The sequence below is a fragment of the Pseudochaenichthys georgianus genome, chromosome 1, assembly GCF_902827115.2.
Source record: "Pseudochaenichthys georgianus chromosome 1, fPseGeo1.2, whole genome shotgun sequence".
NCBI classification, from domain to species: Eukaryota; Metazoa; Chordata; class Actinopteri; order Perciformes; family Channichthyidae; genus Pseudochaenichthys; species Pseudochaenichthys georgianus.
This window is the reverse complement of record NC_047503.1, coordinates 40044765-40061344: the sequence shown is the minus strand read 5'-3', so window position 1 is coordinate 40061344 and position 16580 is coordinate 40044765. Positions and strand designations below refer to the sequence as shown.

General features: G+C 43.5%; 1 protein-coding gene and 1 pseudogene across 1 annotated transcript in view; both read right to left on the bottom strand.

Moving 5' to 3' along the window:
- The window catches only part of LOC117449491 (arachidonate 12-lipoxygenase, 12R-type-like), a 27712-nt pseudogene extending 14506 nt beyond the window's left edge, over nt 1-13206 (bottom strand).
- Nucleotides 13207-15213: 2007 nt separating this feature from the next.
- Nucleotides 15214-16580, bottom strand: part of tbck (TBC1 domain containing kinase) — a 69909-nt gene continuing 68542 nt past the window's right edge. The window contains 1 exon segment of the mRNA XM_034087179.2: nt 15214-16047. Coding sequence (XP_033943070.1) covers nt 15937-16047 — 111 coding nt within the window. The 3' untranslated portion in view covers nt 15214-15936.

Here is a 16580-nt window from a genome sequence, read left to right as displayed (position 1 = left end):
TTCAATTTAACATTAAAAAGGAGAAGTTACATGGATAAAAGTTACAGTGCGGTCTAAGATATGACTAGTTCAATTAAAAGCATAATAACTGAACGCTGCTTCTCCATGTTTAGTTCTGACTCTGGGGACAGAAAGCTGACCAGTCCCTGAAGACCTGAGAGATCTGGATGGTTCATAATTTAGCAGGAGGTCAGAAATGTATTTTGGGCCTAAACCATTCAGTGCTTTATAAACCAGCAGCAGTATTTTGAAATCTATTCTTTGACACACAGGAAGCCAGTGTAAAGACTTGATAACAGGAGTGATGTGATCCACTTTCTTAGTGTTAGTGAGGACTCGAGCAGCAGCGTTCTGAATCTGCTGCAGCTTTCTAATATATATTTTTTTGTGAGACCTGTGAAGACACCATTGCAGTGTCCAGTCTACTGAAGATAAAAGCATGGACAAGTTTTTTTTTTTTTGTTTTTTTTTTTTTTCAAATCCTGCTGTGACATTAGTCTTTCAATCCTAGATATATTCTTTAGGTGATAGTAGGCTGATTTAGTAACTGTAAATCACTTACACGTGTGTGTGTGTGTGTGTGTGTGTGTGTGTGTGTGTGTGTGTGTGTGTGTGTGTGTGTGTGTGTGTGTGTGTGTGTGTGTGTGTGTGTGTGTGTGTGTGTGTGTGTGTGTGTGATGTGTGTGTGTGTGTGTGTGTGTGTGTGTGTGTGTGTGTGTGTGTGTGTGTGTGTGTGTGTGTTTGTTTGGTTGGGGGTAGCCAGATGTTCCTTTTTGTGCCTTTAGGCCATAAAACCCCCAATGGTCGCTCTGTGGTCTTGCTCAGATTCTCTGCCCCTCCAAAGGTCACGCCTGTGATTGACCTCGGGTGCAGGATTTTAGGAGCAGAGGAAAGGGGAGATTCCGTCCAAAATGCAAACCTCTCCATGACTTGTCTTTAAAACGTTCTTTAAGTCCTGTATTAAGTCTTCTGTTATGTAGCGGAAAATCCCATTTAAAAATGAAGAGCAAAATAGTTTAGTTTACTTCTCTGTCTGTTCGGATTTGGAAATGTTTATGATTTATTTTTGTGTGCTCGTGAACGAGAGAAGGAGAAAAAAAACATCTACCTTTGAACTGCAATTACTTATGTTAAAAATTGCAACATTATACTCCTTAAAAAATTGCTCAATTCGTTTAAACACATTTATTATGTGCACAATAAACCTCAACAAGTATATTGATCCTGGCTTAACCAGCGACCTTTACTCTATTGTTCATAAGCTCAGTATTTGACAACTATTAGGATTGTAGTAATGTCTGTATAGACCAATTGTACTAGAAATAATTTGAAACAGTTTAATAAAGAATGTTAAACTATATTTAAACTGTAATTGAACTTCAACGTATATCAATTATCTGATTCCAGTGGCCAGTTGGAAACAGACAATCAACAAGGTTTTCATTTTGCAGCAACAGCGCAAAAGTTTCAATTACTGTCTGACTACATTGCAGTTAGCTGACGCTTTTATCCAAAGCGACTTACATTAAGTACATTCGACTAGGAAGACACAACCTTGAAGAAAACAGAACCCTATAAGTACATCAGGCCTCACAGAGCCAAGCACCTCAAGTGCTTCTCAACTGGCTATAGCTAAGCCAGTCCTCATGTCTGAGTCTGGTTCTGTCTTATCTTCTTTGTTTTGGAATGTGTTCAATACATTACGTTTTTTTTTATTATTCATTATTACCATATAATACATAGATTTAAGAATAAATGAAACAAATAATACAACATTGAGCTGTTTGAGCTTTTCATCTTTACATTATTGTTTTATTTCTCTCAAGTCATTTAATTTTGGTGAAATAACTGAAGTTTTAGTTCATTTTACCCTGGCTGTGGACTGATTCATTATGAGTTGTTACAACGCATGCACAAGACGGCGGGTAGACAAACAAACACGAAACAATTATACAAACAAACACTGCAGTTAGACAAACAAACATAAAAACTCTCAACAACTCAGCCTGACAAAAACTCTTCCAGCCTATTTTAATCCGAATTAGAGAGACTTTCAGAGGGGCCACTAATTATGAGCCCTCTATCCTCATAATTCTCGTGTATCTGCAAACACAGCCAAATTCAGCAATTCATACAACATTCTCAAACCACACATTGGGCACTTTCTTTAGTTCAAAAGCGTCAATAATCGCGGATAATGCTGTATGCTCCTTTTTTCTACGTGCAGCTCTCCCCAGGGGGCGGAGAATCGGCACCTCCGCAGAAATGCTATTTATCCTCTGAAAACTCCTAAATTCGGCGATTTGTTTAAATACAAATCTTGCGCAAACACAGCCTAAATTCGGCGATTTGTTTAAATACAAATCTTGCGACATTGCTTCTAATTCAGAAAATCCACTTTGCTGGTGCATCTCTCAAAAGTTTCTCTGAATATTTGTTGTGTGTAATTGCCTGGTGAGTTAATTCCAAGAAGCACACACAGAGGAGATCGATGAAATTCGATATTCCTAGGTTATCATTAGCCCCAAATATTCTCATAGTTTTCACATAAGCCGCGTTTGCTCGTAGACACCTGTCCCAGCAACAAACACGGGGAAATCGGCCAGGACAATATCCCCTTGACACCGATTCCTGAGGTTATAGATTAGCCTCCAGATGTAAATGAGTAGAGAAACCCAAAAAAAATGCAGCAGCTCAGTTCTCTCAGGTAATTTTAATACACCGTTGATCTCAAACGCTGGCGAGTCAATCTCAAAATAGAAATGTACTCACCAATGTCTGAAAGATCTGAAGGTGCCTGTCCGTGACGCCAATCTGTGAGAGAGATTTTCTTTTCAGCAATGTTGATGGAAGGAATGGAGGCTGGAGTCCGCTTTATATCAAACACCTGAGTTTATTGAGAGCCACGGCCGGGAGCATTGGCAGGGTTCTCACACGACTTCATCATGTGATTCCCCAGCCAACACTGAAGATTACACAGAAACACAGCGCAAATCTACACAGATAATCAAGGAGGAGCCTCTATTTCGCGCGTCTTCTGATCGATAATCACAAGAACCTGGATTCAGAGACAAAGACAGTCTGTTAAAGTCCTCTGGCAGTTAGTCACAGTCCCCCAACAGGAAAGCGGAACCTTTAACCCTTTAACCTTTAACCCCCTTCTCTAAGTTATGGCAGACCTATGTGAAACACAAAATGCTTTTTGGTACAAACACACAACAAAATATTTCCCTCACAGTAGGTCTGATTTTTTTTTTAAGCTAGCAACACACCTGTTGCTAGCTCGCTCCCTCACTATCGACACCACGGTAGCGAGGACGTTTTTTCTTTTCTCTTCTCCACGGAGGAAGAAAGGATTAAAGGAGCATACTGTCACACCAGTCAGTATTCTCCGGGAATAAAAGACCCACACCGTCCTTTTCTCCGGATTAAGGACAGGGTGGTAACATCTTTTTTCTCCCATCTTACCTGTTGAGAGCGGGCCCTCTCCACGCCACGAGGCGAACAAGATGGACGCCTCTCTCCATCACACCAGAAAAGTCAGGGACTCGGTGGCTCGACTCGGTGGCTCGACTCGGTGGCTCGACTCTGCGGCTGCGGGTTGAAGATCTCGGGCGCAGACACACACCAGGTCTGCTCGTCCTGCCTCGAGCTGGAACACGCCCGAGGCGCTATCGACAACCCCGGCTCGTGCGGACATTGTGTCCGCTTCACCGTGAAGAGCCTCCGCCGACGGCTAGCACGCCAAGCTAGCCTGTCGGAGCAGGACCCCCCCATGTCCACTGACCCGCCGGCCGGCAGTCAAGACACGGGGGCGTCCGCCGCAGAGAGTGAACCCCTCTCCGTGTCGATCGGGGGCTCATTATCTGCGATGGCTACAGAACCGGAATCCCGCGCCCTAGCAGGCCCGGACCCGGTGACGGCAAGACACGCGGGAACGGGACCCCACGCTTTACCGAGCTGGGGCTCCCGGTTAGACCTCACCATGGTCTCACCCGCAGAGGATGTCCTCGAGCTGGACTACGATGAGGACGAAGAGGCGATGAGGACGAAGAGGACGCCTTGGCTTTCCTCCTGTCCGAGTCGGATGAACAGGAAGAGGACACCTTCATGTCATCGGCTCAGGCTGCTCTCCCGGGCGATAGCACACCAGCTTCGCCCTGTCTGACCATGGACCTGCAGGCCGTGTGTAAACGCGCTGCGGCCAGACTCGACATCCCGTGGCCTGAAATGGCCAAGGAGACCTCCAGGTCCCGCTACGAAGGGAAACATTTTCCCCAAGCAGCGCGGACGAAGAGGCAACTCCTTCCGGTCTTGCTGGAGATGTTGGATGAGGTGTCGGTCTCGTGGAGAGACCGGCCCTTCAGCAACAAGGTCCCAATCCAGGGTGCCTCCTCCCTAGACTGTGACGGAATGGAGAAGCTCGGTCTGCTCCGCATACCGCCCATGGAACCGCTGGTAGCGGCCCACCTCCTACCGAGGATGGGCCCGTCACCAAGCAGGAACCCCACGCTGCCAGCAAAGTCGGACCGATTTCAGTCGACAATGACTGAACGGTCCTACAAAGCTGCAGCGTTGTCCGCCAGGGCCCTGAATGTGTCCTCGCTGCTAACCGCTTACCAAGCGGAGCTCTGCGAGGACCTGTCGGGTAACCCGGGGGCAGCCACTCTGGACAAGATGGCAGCGGTCACGGACATTTGTCTCCGTGTCCAACGCTGCGCCGTCCAGGCCACGGGCAAGGCAATGGGGATCGTGGTGGTGCAGGAAAGAGCGAGATGGCTCAACCTCACCAACCTCCCAGACCGGGAAAAGGAGGATGTGCTGGATATTCCCATCGTTCCCGAGGGAATTTTCGGCTCCGCTCTCGCCTCCATGCAAAGGAGGTGTGAGTCGAAAAAGAAGGAGTACGAGGCACTCCACCTCTGCCTCCCTCGAAGGGTCCAGCCGCTGCCTTCGCAGCAGCAGTCCTTCGCAGCAGCAGTCCTTCGCAGCAGCAGTCCTTCGCAGCAGCAGTCCTTCGCAGCAGCAGTCCTTCGCCCAAGCTGCCTCGAACCCTGCTCGGTTTAAAGCACCGAAGATGCAGAGGTCGCAGCCCGCCCTGAGTCCCCAGCCCAGGCTGGAGACAAGGGCGAGCTGGCCTAGAAAATCTCCGGTTCCGGCTGCAGCTCAGGCGCAGCCAACCCAGAATTTCGGCCAGCAGTCGAGGAAGAAGAAGCGAGCGGCGTGACAGCCCCTCCTTCTCCCCTCTGTGACAGAGCTGGAAGTCCACGGTTCCCCAGCTCTAAATGTGTTCCCGCCGCCTCGAGAGATGCCTCAACACCATCCTCAAGTCCGCACAAAAACATGTCACACATTGGTTGATTTTTCTGTCATAAAACATTTGCCGGCTTCAGGCCGAGGGCGCAGCTCAAAAAAATGAAAAGAAAAACAATAAAACCAATAAACAGCCTGTCAACTGTCCCCCTTCTGAGAGCAGCTACGGTATCTCTCAAAAAGGCGGATTACAGGCGGGTCTGTGAAGGCACCACCGCCACGCGCATGCGCAGTGCCGGCCGGGGCTTTAAGGGAACCACCGTCACGCGCATGCGCAGTGCCGGCTGGGGCTTTAAGGGCACCACCGTCACGCACATGCGCAGTGCCGGCTGGGGTTGTGAAGACACCACCGCCACACGCATGCGCAGTGTCGGTGGGGATTGTCGAAAAGGGGCACCACTGTGTTCAGACTCTAGAGGGCCCCATAACACAACAAATAGAGACTCAGAGGGGAAGAGATGTGACATCTCCACTAGCTCTAAGGAGCATGCAGTGGAAGATGCTCACATCATCTGCTTGGGTTTTCAAGACAGTAACATGGGGCTACAGACTCCAATTCGCTGTCACCCCCCCTCGCTTCTCGGGCATTCTGCATTCGCAGGCCCGAGGAGAGTCAGCCCACATTCTGGAGAGAGAGATTCTCTCAATCCTAGAAAAGAGGGCTATATCTATTGTACCCGCCGAGCAGAGTCAGGGCGGCTTCTATTCCAAGTACTTCCTCGTTCCCAAACGGGGAGGGAACGGAATTCGGCCAATACTTGATTTGAGGGCTCTGAACAAATATCTAAAAAGATATAAGTTCAGAATGCTCACTCACACATCTCTGCTGCCGCTCGTGCGACAAAACGACTGGTTTACATCAGTCGACCTGAAAGATGCGTCCCAGTATATTACCCACACAGGAAATATCTGAGATTCGCATTTCAGGGGATCTGTTATGAATACAGAGTACTCCCCTTCAGTCTGTCTCTCAGTCCAAGGGTGTTTGTACGATGTACGGAAGCCGCGATAGCCCCGTTAAGACAACATGGTATTCGCCTGGCGACCTACCTGGACGACTGGCTGCTTCTCGCACAGTCGGAGCAGGAGGCTGTTACGCAGACAAATGTCCTCGTAAAGCACCTGCTCAACCTGGGTTTCATAATAAACACAGAGAAGAGCATGTTGTGCCCACGCAGACTACTCTTCCTGGGTTTACGCCTGAACTCTGTGCCCTTTTCAGCTCGCTTGTCAGCGGAAAGAGTGAAAGCTTTCAGAGCTTGTCTCGCTCTTTTCCAGCTGCGCAAACATGTTCTCTTCAGATCATGCCTGCGATTGCTGGGGCTCATGGGTCAGCCATCCTGGTCGTACGACTGGGACGCTTACACATGAGGGAGTTTCAGCGCTGGGTGGCCACCCTAAAACTAAACCCGAGTAGTGTCGGGGTAGGATTAGTGTTAGGGTTAGGGTAATGTTGTGAATCGAGTGGCCTGTGTTCGTCGTCCATAACATACGCCTGCCCATACCATAACACCACCACCACCATGGGCCACTCAATTCACAACATTACCCTAACCCTAACCCTAACCCTCACACCAGATACTGACTGGTTTTCGGACCCCCCCAGACCCCCCCAATAAAGCAAAAATGCACGTTTCAGAGTGGCCTTTTATTGTGGCCAGCCTACGGCACACCTGTGCAATAATCATGCTGTCTAATCAGCATCTTGATATGCCACACCTGTGAGGTTGGATGGATTATCTCGGCAAAGGAGAAGTGCTCACTATCACAGATTTTTTCAGATTTGTGAACAATATTTGAGAGAAATGGTTATTTTGTGTATATAGAAAATGTTTTAGATCTTTGAGTTCATCTCATGAAAAATGGGAGCAAAAACAAAAGTGTTGCGTATTTTTGTTCAGTGTACTGTATAACAATCTTTCCTCCTGGTCTCTCGCCATGTCATGCCTCTGCGCCCCCCGCTTTGAGAACCACTGGGTTAACCCAGGGGGGCGCAGAGTTATGACAGGGGGGGTGCGAGAGACCAGGGGGGAAAATGGTTATTAAAAAAAAAAAAAAGATAAAAAAAAAAAAAATCATATTTTCAAAAAATATTGATTGAAAATAATATGATACAGTACAGTACTATTACGTCTGGGTCTCTGTGTTTCATTAAAGCTCGGCTCTGTGTGTGTGTGGAACGAGCCATTTTGTGTGCGTGCGCGAGCGAGAGAGAGAGAGAGAGAGAGAGCGCACCGGTACCGGAGATCGTAGTTGTTAGCTTCTGGTGCTAGCGAGCTACGCTAACGGATATACTGTAAGGAGTTTTTTCAACAACAAAGTGGAGGAGAGTCCTCTCCTGTCAGACTGAGAGACTCAGTGAGCTAAAGGACTCTCTCAGTGTTATCTCAGTGGGTCTCAAACGTTTTGGTCACCATTAATGTAAACAATTATTTCCGAGGCACACGTTTATATGATCATTATAGTTATAAAAAAATAAGAGAATCAATGAAAAACAGGTATGAAATACTATATGACAGTAAAAAAAGAATAACGTTTAAAAGGGTGATTTGTAAAATATCCATAAAGAAATAGTAAATCTATTTCCAGTTCTGTTTCAAATGGGTGTTGAGAGATGTATCCATAGATCTCTTCAATTTGCTCTCAAAGTGCACCAGATTGACGCTTTTAACTTCAATATTTAAAAATCTTCCCGGGGGAGCTTGCCCCCGGACCCCCCTATGTAAGGTCCACACACCACCTATACAAATAGTACTTAATCCCTGCTTACACCTATATGCCGTGAGCTGATTATCGAGCCTTCATTGTAACAGTCGCGGGTACATTGTGTATATGCGTGGGGAATGTTGCAGTAGAAAATTCCACTGTAGCGACCGGTACATTAATGGGAAACCCTAAATGTTTGAGCACCCTCTATGAAACGTCAAGCTACCCCACAGCACCCCAAAATAAATCTCTGGCGCTGCCACTGAGCCTGACTATTTGTGTTGGGGGGGCATGACAGAAAAAGTTTGAGAACCACTGGGTTAACCTAACAAAATATATTCTCCACCAACAATATCACAGGGACACACAAACAATTCAAACACCATATAAAGGCAGCAACTCTTGGAAGGGTTGACAATCTTTACAATAGCAACTGTATAACGGATAATCTAAGTAAATTAAAAGGCTTCACCTGTCCAGTGTTCACAGCTGAGTGCTGTCCTGAGCCAGTGAAGATCACCATGGTGACAAACTTGACCAACTCAGCCACAGAGGTAAAGCTCTGGGGAATTCCTGAAAATCAGTGGAAATAAACAGTGTTACCGGAATAAATTGAAATAGGTGAATTTGTTTTATTAGTGAAATGTGGGAGTGTATCAGCATTTAATTTTTTCCAAAGCCTACCTGTGTTTTCTTGTGAAAGGAATCCATTCAAAAATGTCAGAAATCCACTTCTGTAGTTCAGAGTCTTTCTGGACCTCCTCATCACTCTTGTAGTAGAAGCTGAGCACTCCCTCCACAAACCTTGCAGAGCATTTATAATTTTTACAAACACTATTGTAGTTTAATTATACTCTTTATACACAATGCAGACACTATTATAGAAAACGAATTAGTGGCCAAATGTGGGTCAATTTTGGACACAGTGGATCATGCAACATTAAAGGGATAGTTTGACATTTTCGGATACATGCTCACTGGCGTAGGCCCCATTTACACGAGGACGAAACGGGTACGGTTGCGTTTACACACCAAATTCGTTTTCAAAAAAGTCTTCCGTTCACACACATTCGGCTCAATTAACGTGTCCGTTCACAGGAGACCGCTCGTCTTGCTGGAAATGCTATAGCACATATGCCGGGCCTGTAAGTGGCGCTGCTGCCGCCACAAAATACACCAAAAGCAGCGAAGAAGACCCCGGAGCATGGTTGCCATGGTTGCCCTTCTGTTTATTCTCTGCGGTGGACAGCGTTTGCTCCTGCTGTAAATCTCTCCGGTAGTCCACCAGCAGATGAAAAACACCCACCTCTCCGCCTCTTCCAAGGAACGAGGGAACAATGCGCAGAGTTTCCGTTAACATTTTTTTTCTGCCTGTCAACATGTCCGTTAAAGTTTAAATCTTCCGGACACAATTAGAAAAGTGCCGGTCAGAGGTCTTCTTTGTTATTTATTGAGCTTTAAAACAAATTCATAATGACTCTATATAATAATATAAGAATAAAACACGGAGCCTCTCTTTCCTCCCCCTCTTCTGACAGCCCAGCAGCTGATCTCTGAGCAGGAGACGTGGGGAGAGGGAGGCAGGGGTATTTCATATTATCAGGAAATGATCGTATAGGGCGTACACACGGAGCCGTGTGCCCCCCCCCCAGAGGGTTCCGTTTGCAGATCTATCCACCTTGGGACCCGTTATCGTTTGCGGGGTCCGTTTCCACGTTTACGTGTCGGCCTCGCGTGAACGAACGGGCTATACGAAAGAGAAAAGTAGCGGATACAACCGTTTTGTCCTCGTGTAAACGGCACCTTAGTTGTTTAGAAGATAGACATAACAATATTTGCACCAACATCATACAATTATAATCAAGCTGAAGAATGGAAATGCATACTGTAGCCTACCTCTGAATGATATCCCAAAGCTTCAGTCCGTCATCCCTGTAGTAGTAGTTCGGCACATCCTCCATCCCACGCTCAGCAATGTCTTCCGGCATGCAGAGGGAGCTGTAGGTCATTGAGGACAAGGATCTCTTCAGGATTGTGCCCATCGCCTCGCCACCAGATGCTGCAAACTAGAAAAGAGTCAAATATAAAAGGAATACCCTTAGAAATATATAATGTACATGGTATAGAAGAAGGTAGTACTGTTAATGGTGTATTGAGCGTGTTGGTCTTGACGTACCTTTGTGAAAAATCCACTTGGAGATATTAGAGCAAGTCGAGCTAAGAAGTTGATCTGCATAGTGTAGCGAGTGTGAGGTATGAGGAGCTGAGGGAGACAGGGGACACTGTTTGTAATATATATATATATATATATATAGTATATATATATAACTATATTCAAACTATTTTAGACACATTGATGCTACTTTACAATTTTTTTTTGCAAAAAGAGAAGACTGAAATATTGGCAAAAAGTTGAAAAAACTATGACAAAAAGACCCAACTACAGTAAGTTTAGTTTTCTCCCCTTCATTTACCTTGTAGAGTGGATGCACCATGGGCACGTTGCGCAGCAGTGACACAGCATAAACCTCAGCCAGCAGATGAGTGTGCAGCAGGTGAACATTTAGTTCATGCTCGCTGAAATCTGCACTTCTCACAAATATCTTGGCTGTTAACCAGTCGTACTCAGAGTCAGTAGGAAGGAAGATGGGGTTGTCATCTGCTGGAGTCTGCCTCACCTGTACGGGGAGAAATAGCGGTGCAGTTCTTTCAATATGATCCAGTGCCAGTATTGGTCCATCATGTTTAAAAATGTTTTTGTATATTGGCCCCATTTAGTATAGGTTGTATTTACATGTGATTTTCAGTTTGATACCACTTCCATTGAACCCCAGATCAGACTGCGGGTATACTTCAGAACAAAAGCCCTAGTTTCCTCTTAAAGTCTTACACCAATGCTTGAATATCTAATGTATCAATTTTCTTACAAAGGAAAAGAGAATAGCTGGCTGGCAATTACAATTAAAATACTCAAAGTTACTAATGGTTTTCTGCCTTCTCTCTACATATGACAATTATTGTATCGTATCGCTGCCCATCCTAGAAGATGAATCACAATTTAACATCAATTTACATGTTAGCTATATTTTAGTGCTAATCTCACCTGAATGGCTATCGGCATCAGCTTATCATCAGGTGTTTTCTGGAGCAGGACAAGCGGAGCCATCAAGTACTGCTGCTTCCCATGGACAATGTTTGCTTTCAGTCCATCAAAACGTTTGTAGTCTAACAGGAATATGTTGCCATTCTGTTTTAAATTTGAGTGAGGATGAGATATGATGGGACCCACATGCACACAGTGTGGATATAACACACAACCAAACATGTGAAGAACAAAATGTCATTCGAAATTCAAAACATGGTTCTAAACTCAATTCTGGTAAAGATAATCACCTTCATTTCATCTGCCAAACTACTCTGACCATCAGGGAAGAGCATCTCATCAGTGACAGGAAAGTTTTCGGGCAGAGCTGTACAACGTCGGATCAACATGGGGTTGACACCATTTAGGTATTGGTAGCCAAAGAAAGTGTCCTCCTTCCAATGTTCCTGTACATATTCTGAAAAAACAAACAGTTTTGATTTTATTGTGTTTCAGACTTTGGCCTAGAAACTGAGACTGCAGTAGCACTGTGTTCAGCTTAACTGTACTTTGCTTCTGAAATTGGTAAATGGGAAACATTGTGTTACACCTGAGTTATAATTGTTTTAAAATCAGTTATCAGTAAAAAGTCTTCTTTGTATTAATTCAGTTGCAAAGTAAATTAAAGGTAAAGCAAACGTGTCGACGACATTATTAGATACGTTTTCAGGATTTCAGTAGAATCTAATGTATTATCTCAGGAATAATAACTGCAGTGATTTTTATTTAAGCATACAGTATGAGATTGTACCTGATATGTCAGTCCGCTTGTCGCAGAACACACGGTTGAGATCATCCAAATGAGTCCAGTTCTTCTTGGAATCAGAGAGTCCCTTTAGTCCCAACTCAGCCAGCCTAGAAAATGAACGCAATTAGTAACTTTATCAGATACCCTACATTGATTTGAGGCAGCTACAAAGTTATATTGATACTATGATATCTGACATCATTTCAGGACCTCACCCAGTTAATGCTGTGAATCCAAACTCTGTGGACTTAGTGAAGGAGAAGCGGACCTCACAAGGCAGAGAAAGAGGACCTTCTACCTTCATGTTGTGGGGTATTCCCTCTGCATACACATACCAGCTGGGAGTAATAGAGAGAAGCGGAGAGGTGAGGAACTGTTGACAGTCTAGATAGTCATTTAGAGCACACAGGCACTTGACAAGTATTCAATATTACAACATATTGAGCTTTATTACATTAGGCTACATAAAGCTTTGCAAATGTCACATTTTTAAAAAGATTTCGGGATGCATGAAGTTAAAATGTGTACAACCTCTGAGTGGCGCTCACCGATAGTCTTTCTCTCGCTGTTTCAGCGCCTGCTCCCGACTGTACCTGCCAAGATGATGGATGTCTTCAAACACTCTCAGAGCTTAAGGAAGGAATCACAGGTTCCAAACTGTTGATATGTACAGTATTTTGTCACAAATGTACTCCGACCTCCTTATAGTATGGCTTGCAGAACGTGTATTCATTCGTCTGTGAACATTGTACCAGATGTCAGACAAGCAAATGGCCAAATACCTGTTCCTTCTCTGAAGCGTTTGACCTCGCTGTCTATGATCCAGCGGTAGATGGGAAAGTTGTAAGTATCTCCCTCAGGAGATTCCACTTCAACCTTCGCAGGGAACCAATCGTCTTCAGGGAACAGTGGGAGACGCTGTTTGTCGAGCTCTATCAGAATCAGCTTTCCAATAGAGACACGACAGGACATGTTGAAACTGGAAGCCTGGAGTAATGACAGAATTAACATGTTTTGAGTCAGTTAGCTTTGCTCACATCAGCTTAACCAAATCGATAGGTAATATCCCTATATAATCCCAAAACTATAAGCATTGCAAAGTTCAGTAACAGTGTTATATTTTTAGAGAGTATGTCTGACTTACTTGTCCAGCGGTGAAAGCTAATGGCCCGGTGAAGTTGTAGAGCCATGTGCGATCACTTTCCCCATCTGTGCCCACCAGCTTAATAAAGATGTTGTTCATAGTTGTGCTATTGAGAAGTCCGGAAGTGGAAACAGTCACTTTATAATTCACCATTTTGACTGTGAAAAAGAAGAAGAATTCTGTTGAGGAGAGAGTTATAAAATACATCCTCAGCAATGATTGGGAAAGATTTTGAATGTGAATTTTCAATTTCATAAGCATCTCTCTTACCTGTTCTGAATTCCTTTGAACTGACATGAATGATGAAAGTAACAACCACTGATTCCTCTTTTATACATACACCTTTTGGGTGTATCCAATCGGTAAATACAATATCAGATGTGGGAATGCTAAACATGTATGAGCAGGTTTTACAGTTGGGTAAAAAGGGGATGTGTCCCAGTACTTCATCATTACATATACACAAACCTTTTATTGTTAAATGTGAGAACATCCAGTCTACCATTCTATTCCATTGCAAATGCATTCGGACAATTCAATGGCAAGGAAACAAGGTGAATGTAAAAGCCAATTGTATGATAACTAAATGCACAATTAAAAAAATAATTTATATATTATACATCTTTCAAACACAAACATGTAATGCAATATAGTGCATCAGCTCTTCCATACACTTTAACCTTTTCATAAATGTTATGATGTTTTTTGATATTGTCAGAAATGTGTTAATTTGATTATTACTGAAGACATAAGGTTATATATTGTACTGTATAGTAAGAAGTGTTTTTAATTTGAGCTAATTTCTGAATGCAGTGGGTACAACACAACACTAACTAGATCCTAGTAGATTCTAAAACATATAACATATTGTGCTAGGGTTGGCCAGCACAATTTCCCATAGACTGGAAGAATGGAGACCAGAAATGGTTCTGAAAACGACTGTCACGTCATGATCTTCTTCTCAATAATACATATTTGGTGATGCTACACCTCCACCACCTATGAAATATGGAGGACCAACCTACACAATTTGCCGTTGCTTTGTTCAGGTAGCTGTAGGTGATTGAGGACAGGGATCTCTTCAGGATTGTGATCATAGCCTCGCCACCAGAAGCGGCATGCTAGAGAACAGTCAAATATGTAAGAAATAAAGTTAGAGACAAACAGGGTAAAGTCTTTTGAGTAACGGTCTACTGAGTGTGTTGATCTTTTCTACCTGTGTGAAAACTCCACTCTTCGAAATTAGAAGAAGCCGAGCTAAGAAGTTGATCTGCAGAGTGTAGCGAGTGTGAGGTACGAGGAGTCAGTTACATGGTAAAATGTTATCTCTGGTGATTAAAACCTATACATCAGGGGTGTCAAACTCAAGGCCCGGGGGCCAAATCCGGCCCGCGACTTCATTTTATGTGGCCCCACAAGAGCTTGCAAAAAATGATTTTATTATACGGTTACATGCTACTTTACAGAGGCACGTTGCCCATAAACTACATGTCCCACAATGCATCTGGAATTTGACTTTTCTCTCAGAATTTGACTTTTCTTTTTTTAAATGTCACTTTTTTTTCAAAATGTCACTTTGATTTTGACTTTTTTTCCAGAATGTGGCTTTTCTTTTTAAATCATTTTGTGACATTCTCACTGAAGAGACTTGCAATTATTTGCCCTAGACTTCTGCTTTCAGACGTAGTTAATTATGAAGGTATTACCCTATCCGATAATAATCCAATGCAGAGCAATAATGTAATATAATACATTATTTTATATGTTAAATATTATATGTATTTTTATATAGTCTTAAAGTTACAACCGGCCCTTTGAGTGCAACCATAATGCGAATGTGGCCCGCAATGAAATTGGTCTACTATGGTCTAAAAATACCCCACGACAAGCAAAGTCCTGATTTCAAAATGTAACTTGAGTAAACGTACAAGCATCAAAAGGTACTTAAAGTACAAAAGTAAAAGGAGTCATTATGTAAAATGGCCCATTTCAGAGTACCATTATCTTTTCACAACGTTATATTAATAGGGTTCAATTACTTTGTTTATATAAGAGCATTTTAGCATTGTAGTTTGTCCATGGAAACCACATTTAGATACTAGAAATACTTTGTAGCAGTACAGTACTGCATTATTCCATATCAGCATATCATGAAAACTCTTTGTGTGTCAGATAGTTTAATTATAGACAACTGTAACATGATAGTAACACATTTTCTATAAGATGACAAATACATACAGACAATGGCAAGGAAACAAGGCGAATGAAAACTGTAAGGTTGTCTTATTTTTCAAAGACAACCTTACAGTTAACTGGAAACACCTTTACAATATATTGCGACAGCTCACAAATTATAACCTTACAACGTTTTTAATATTCGACATGGTCAAAAATGTGTTTATTTGATTATTATTGAAGTTAAAGGTCATGTTGTACTGTTTTTTCGTAAGATATTTAAATGTTAGCACATTTTTTAACACAAGCACCAATTAAAGCTTAGTGGTTGCTAAAACATTTAACATATCCGCCTCTCTCACAGTGTCAACAAATTCAAAATTATTATAAAAGCAGACTTAGCAGTTTCCAAGATCAACTGGCTCAGAAGAGACATCAAGATATGCATATTGGACACAGATGGCTCAATGTATTAGTCAAAAGCTATTGTACAAAGGAATTGTTTCAGAAATAAAAATGGATTGATCATTCTTGTTAGGAGACAGAAAATAAAAACAACATTTGGTGATGACAGTGGATTAGGAGGGGGGGATTCTTCAATGCAGTTTTCCAGTTACACTTGAATGTGTGTTTTTGTTTGCTTCAATAACAGCTCACACACAATATACAGTCTTTCCACTCGTCCCGTTGTGAAGCTGAGGTTCGAGGTCAGATCATAGGGGAGGGGACCGTCAGCAGTCCAGTGGGCTTCAGCTTGTTGATCCCTCCATCTAGGAAACAAACTCGGGGGAAGTTGACCTTGACCAGGTGTGCTGCAAACTGCGAAGAAACGGAAAAAAGGGTTAAGTGAGTTATTATTCCCGCCTCCCAGCATTGCAAATTCCCGTAACCTAACATAATCTCAACATCACCGGTGGCTTCCTTGTCTTATCACTCAGCACTCACGCACTTGCCACGTACTGTATGAGGAATCAGATCTGAAGAACAGCCCTTCAAACAAGATGAAACATCCTAAAGTATTTTAATTAAGACACAGCCACACAGGGTAAACCAACTACACTTTATCCTCATCTTCAGTAGTTTTGCTCCAGTGCAGCTACAATAAAACATACCAATTAACACTACACATTTGCTCTAAATGTTACCATGTCCATTGGGGGAGGTTACTTCCTGGTTCAGCAAAGGGTGTGGCCGAGCGCTGAGGACTCATAAATACTGCAAGGAGCCAATTGGGACAGATTGGGACAAACCACCTGCTTCCATGTCAAAGGGGGGATTTGGGTTTTGTCAGTGTCCTTTGTATGATGTGACTATTAATTATCCCTTGGGTTCAACTTGGTCTGGCCAAGCCA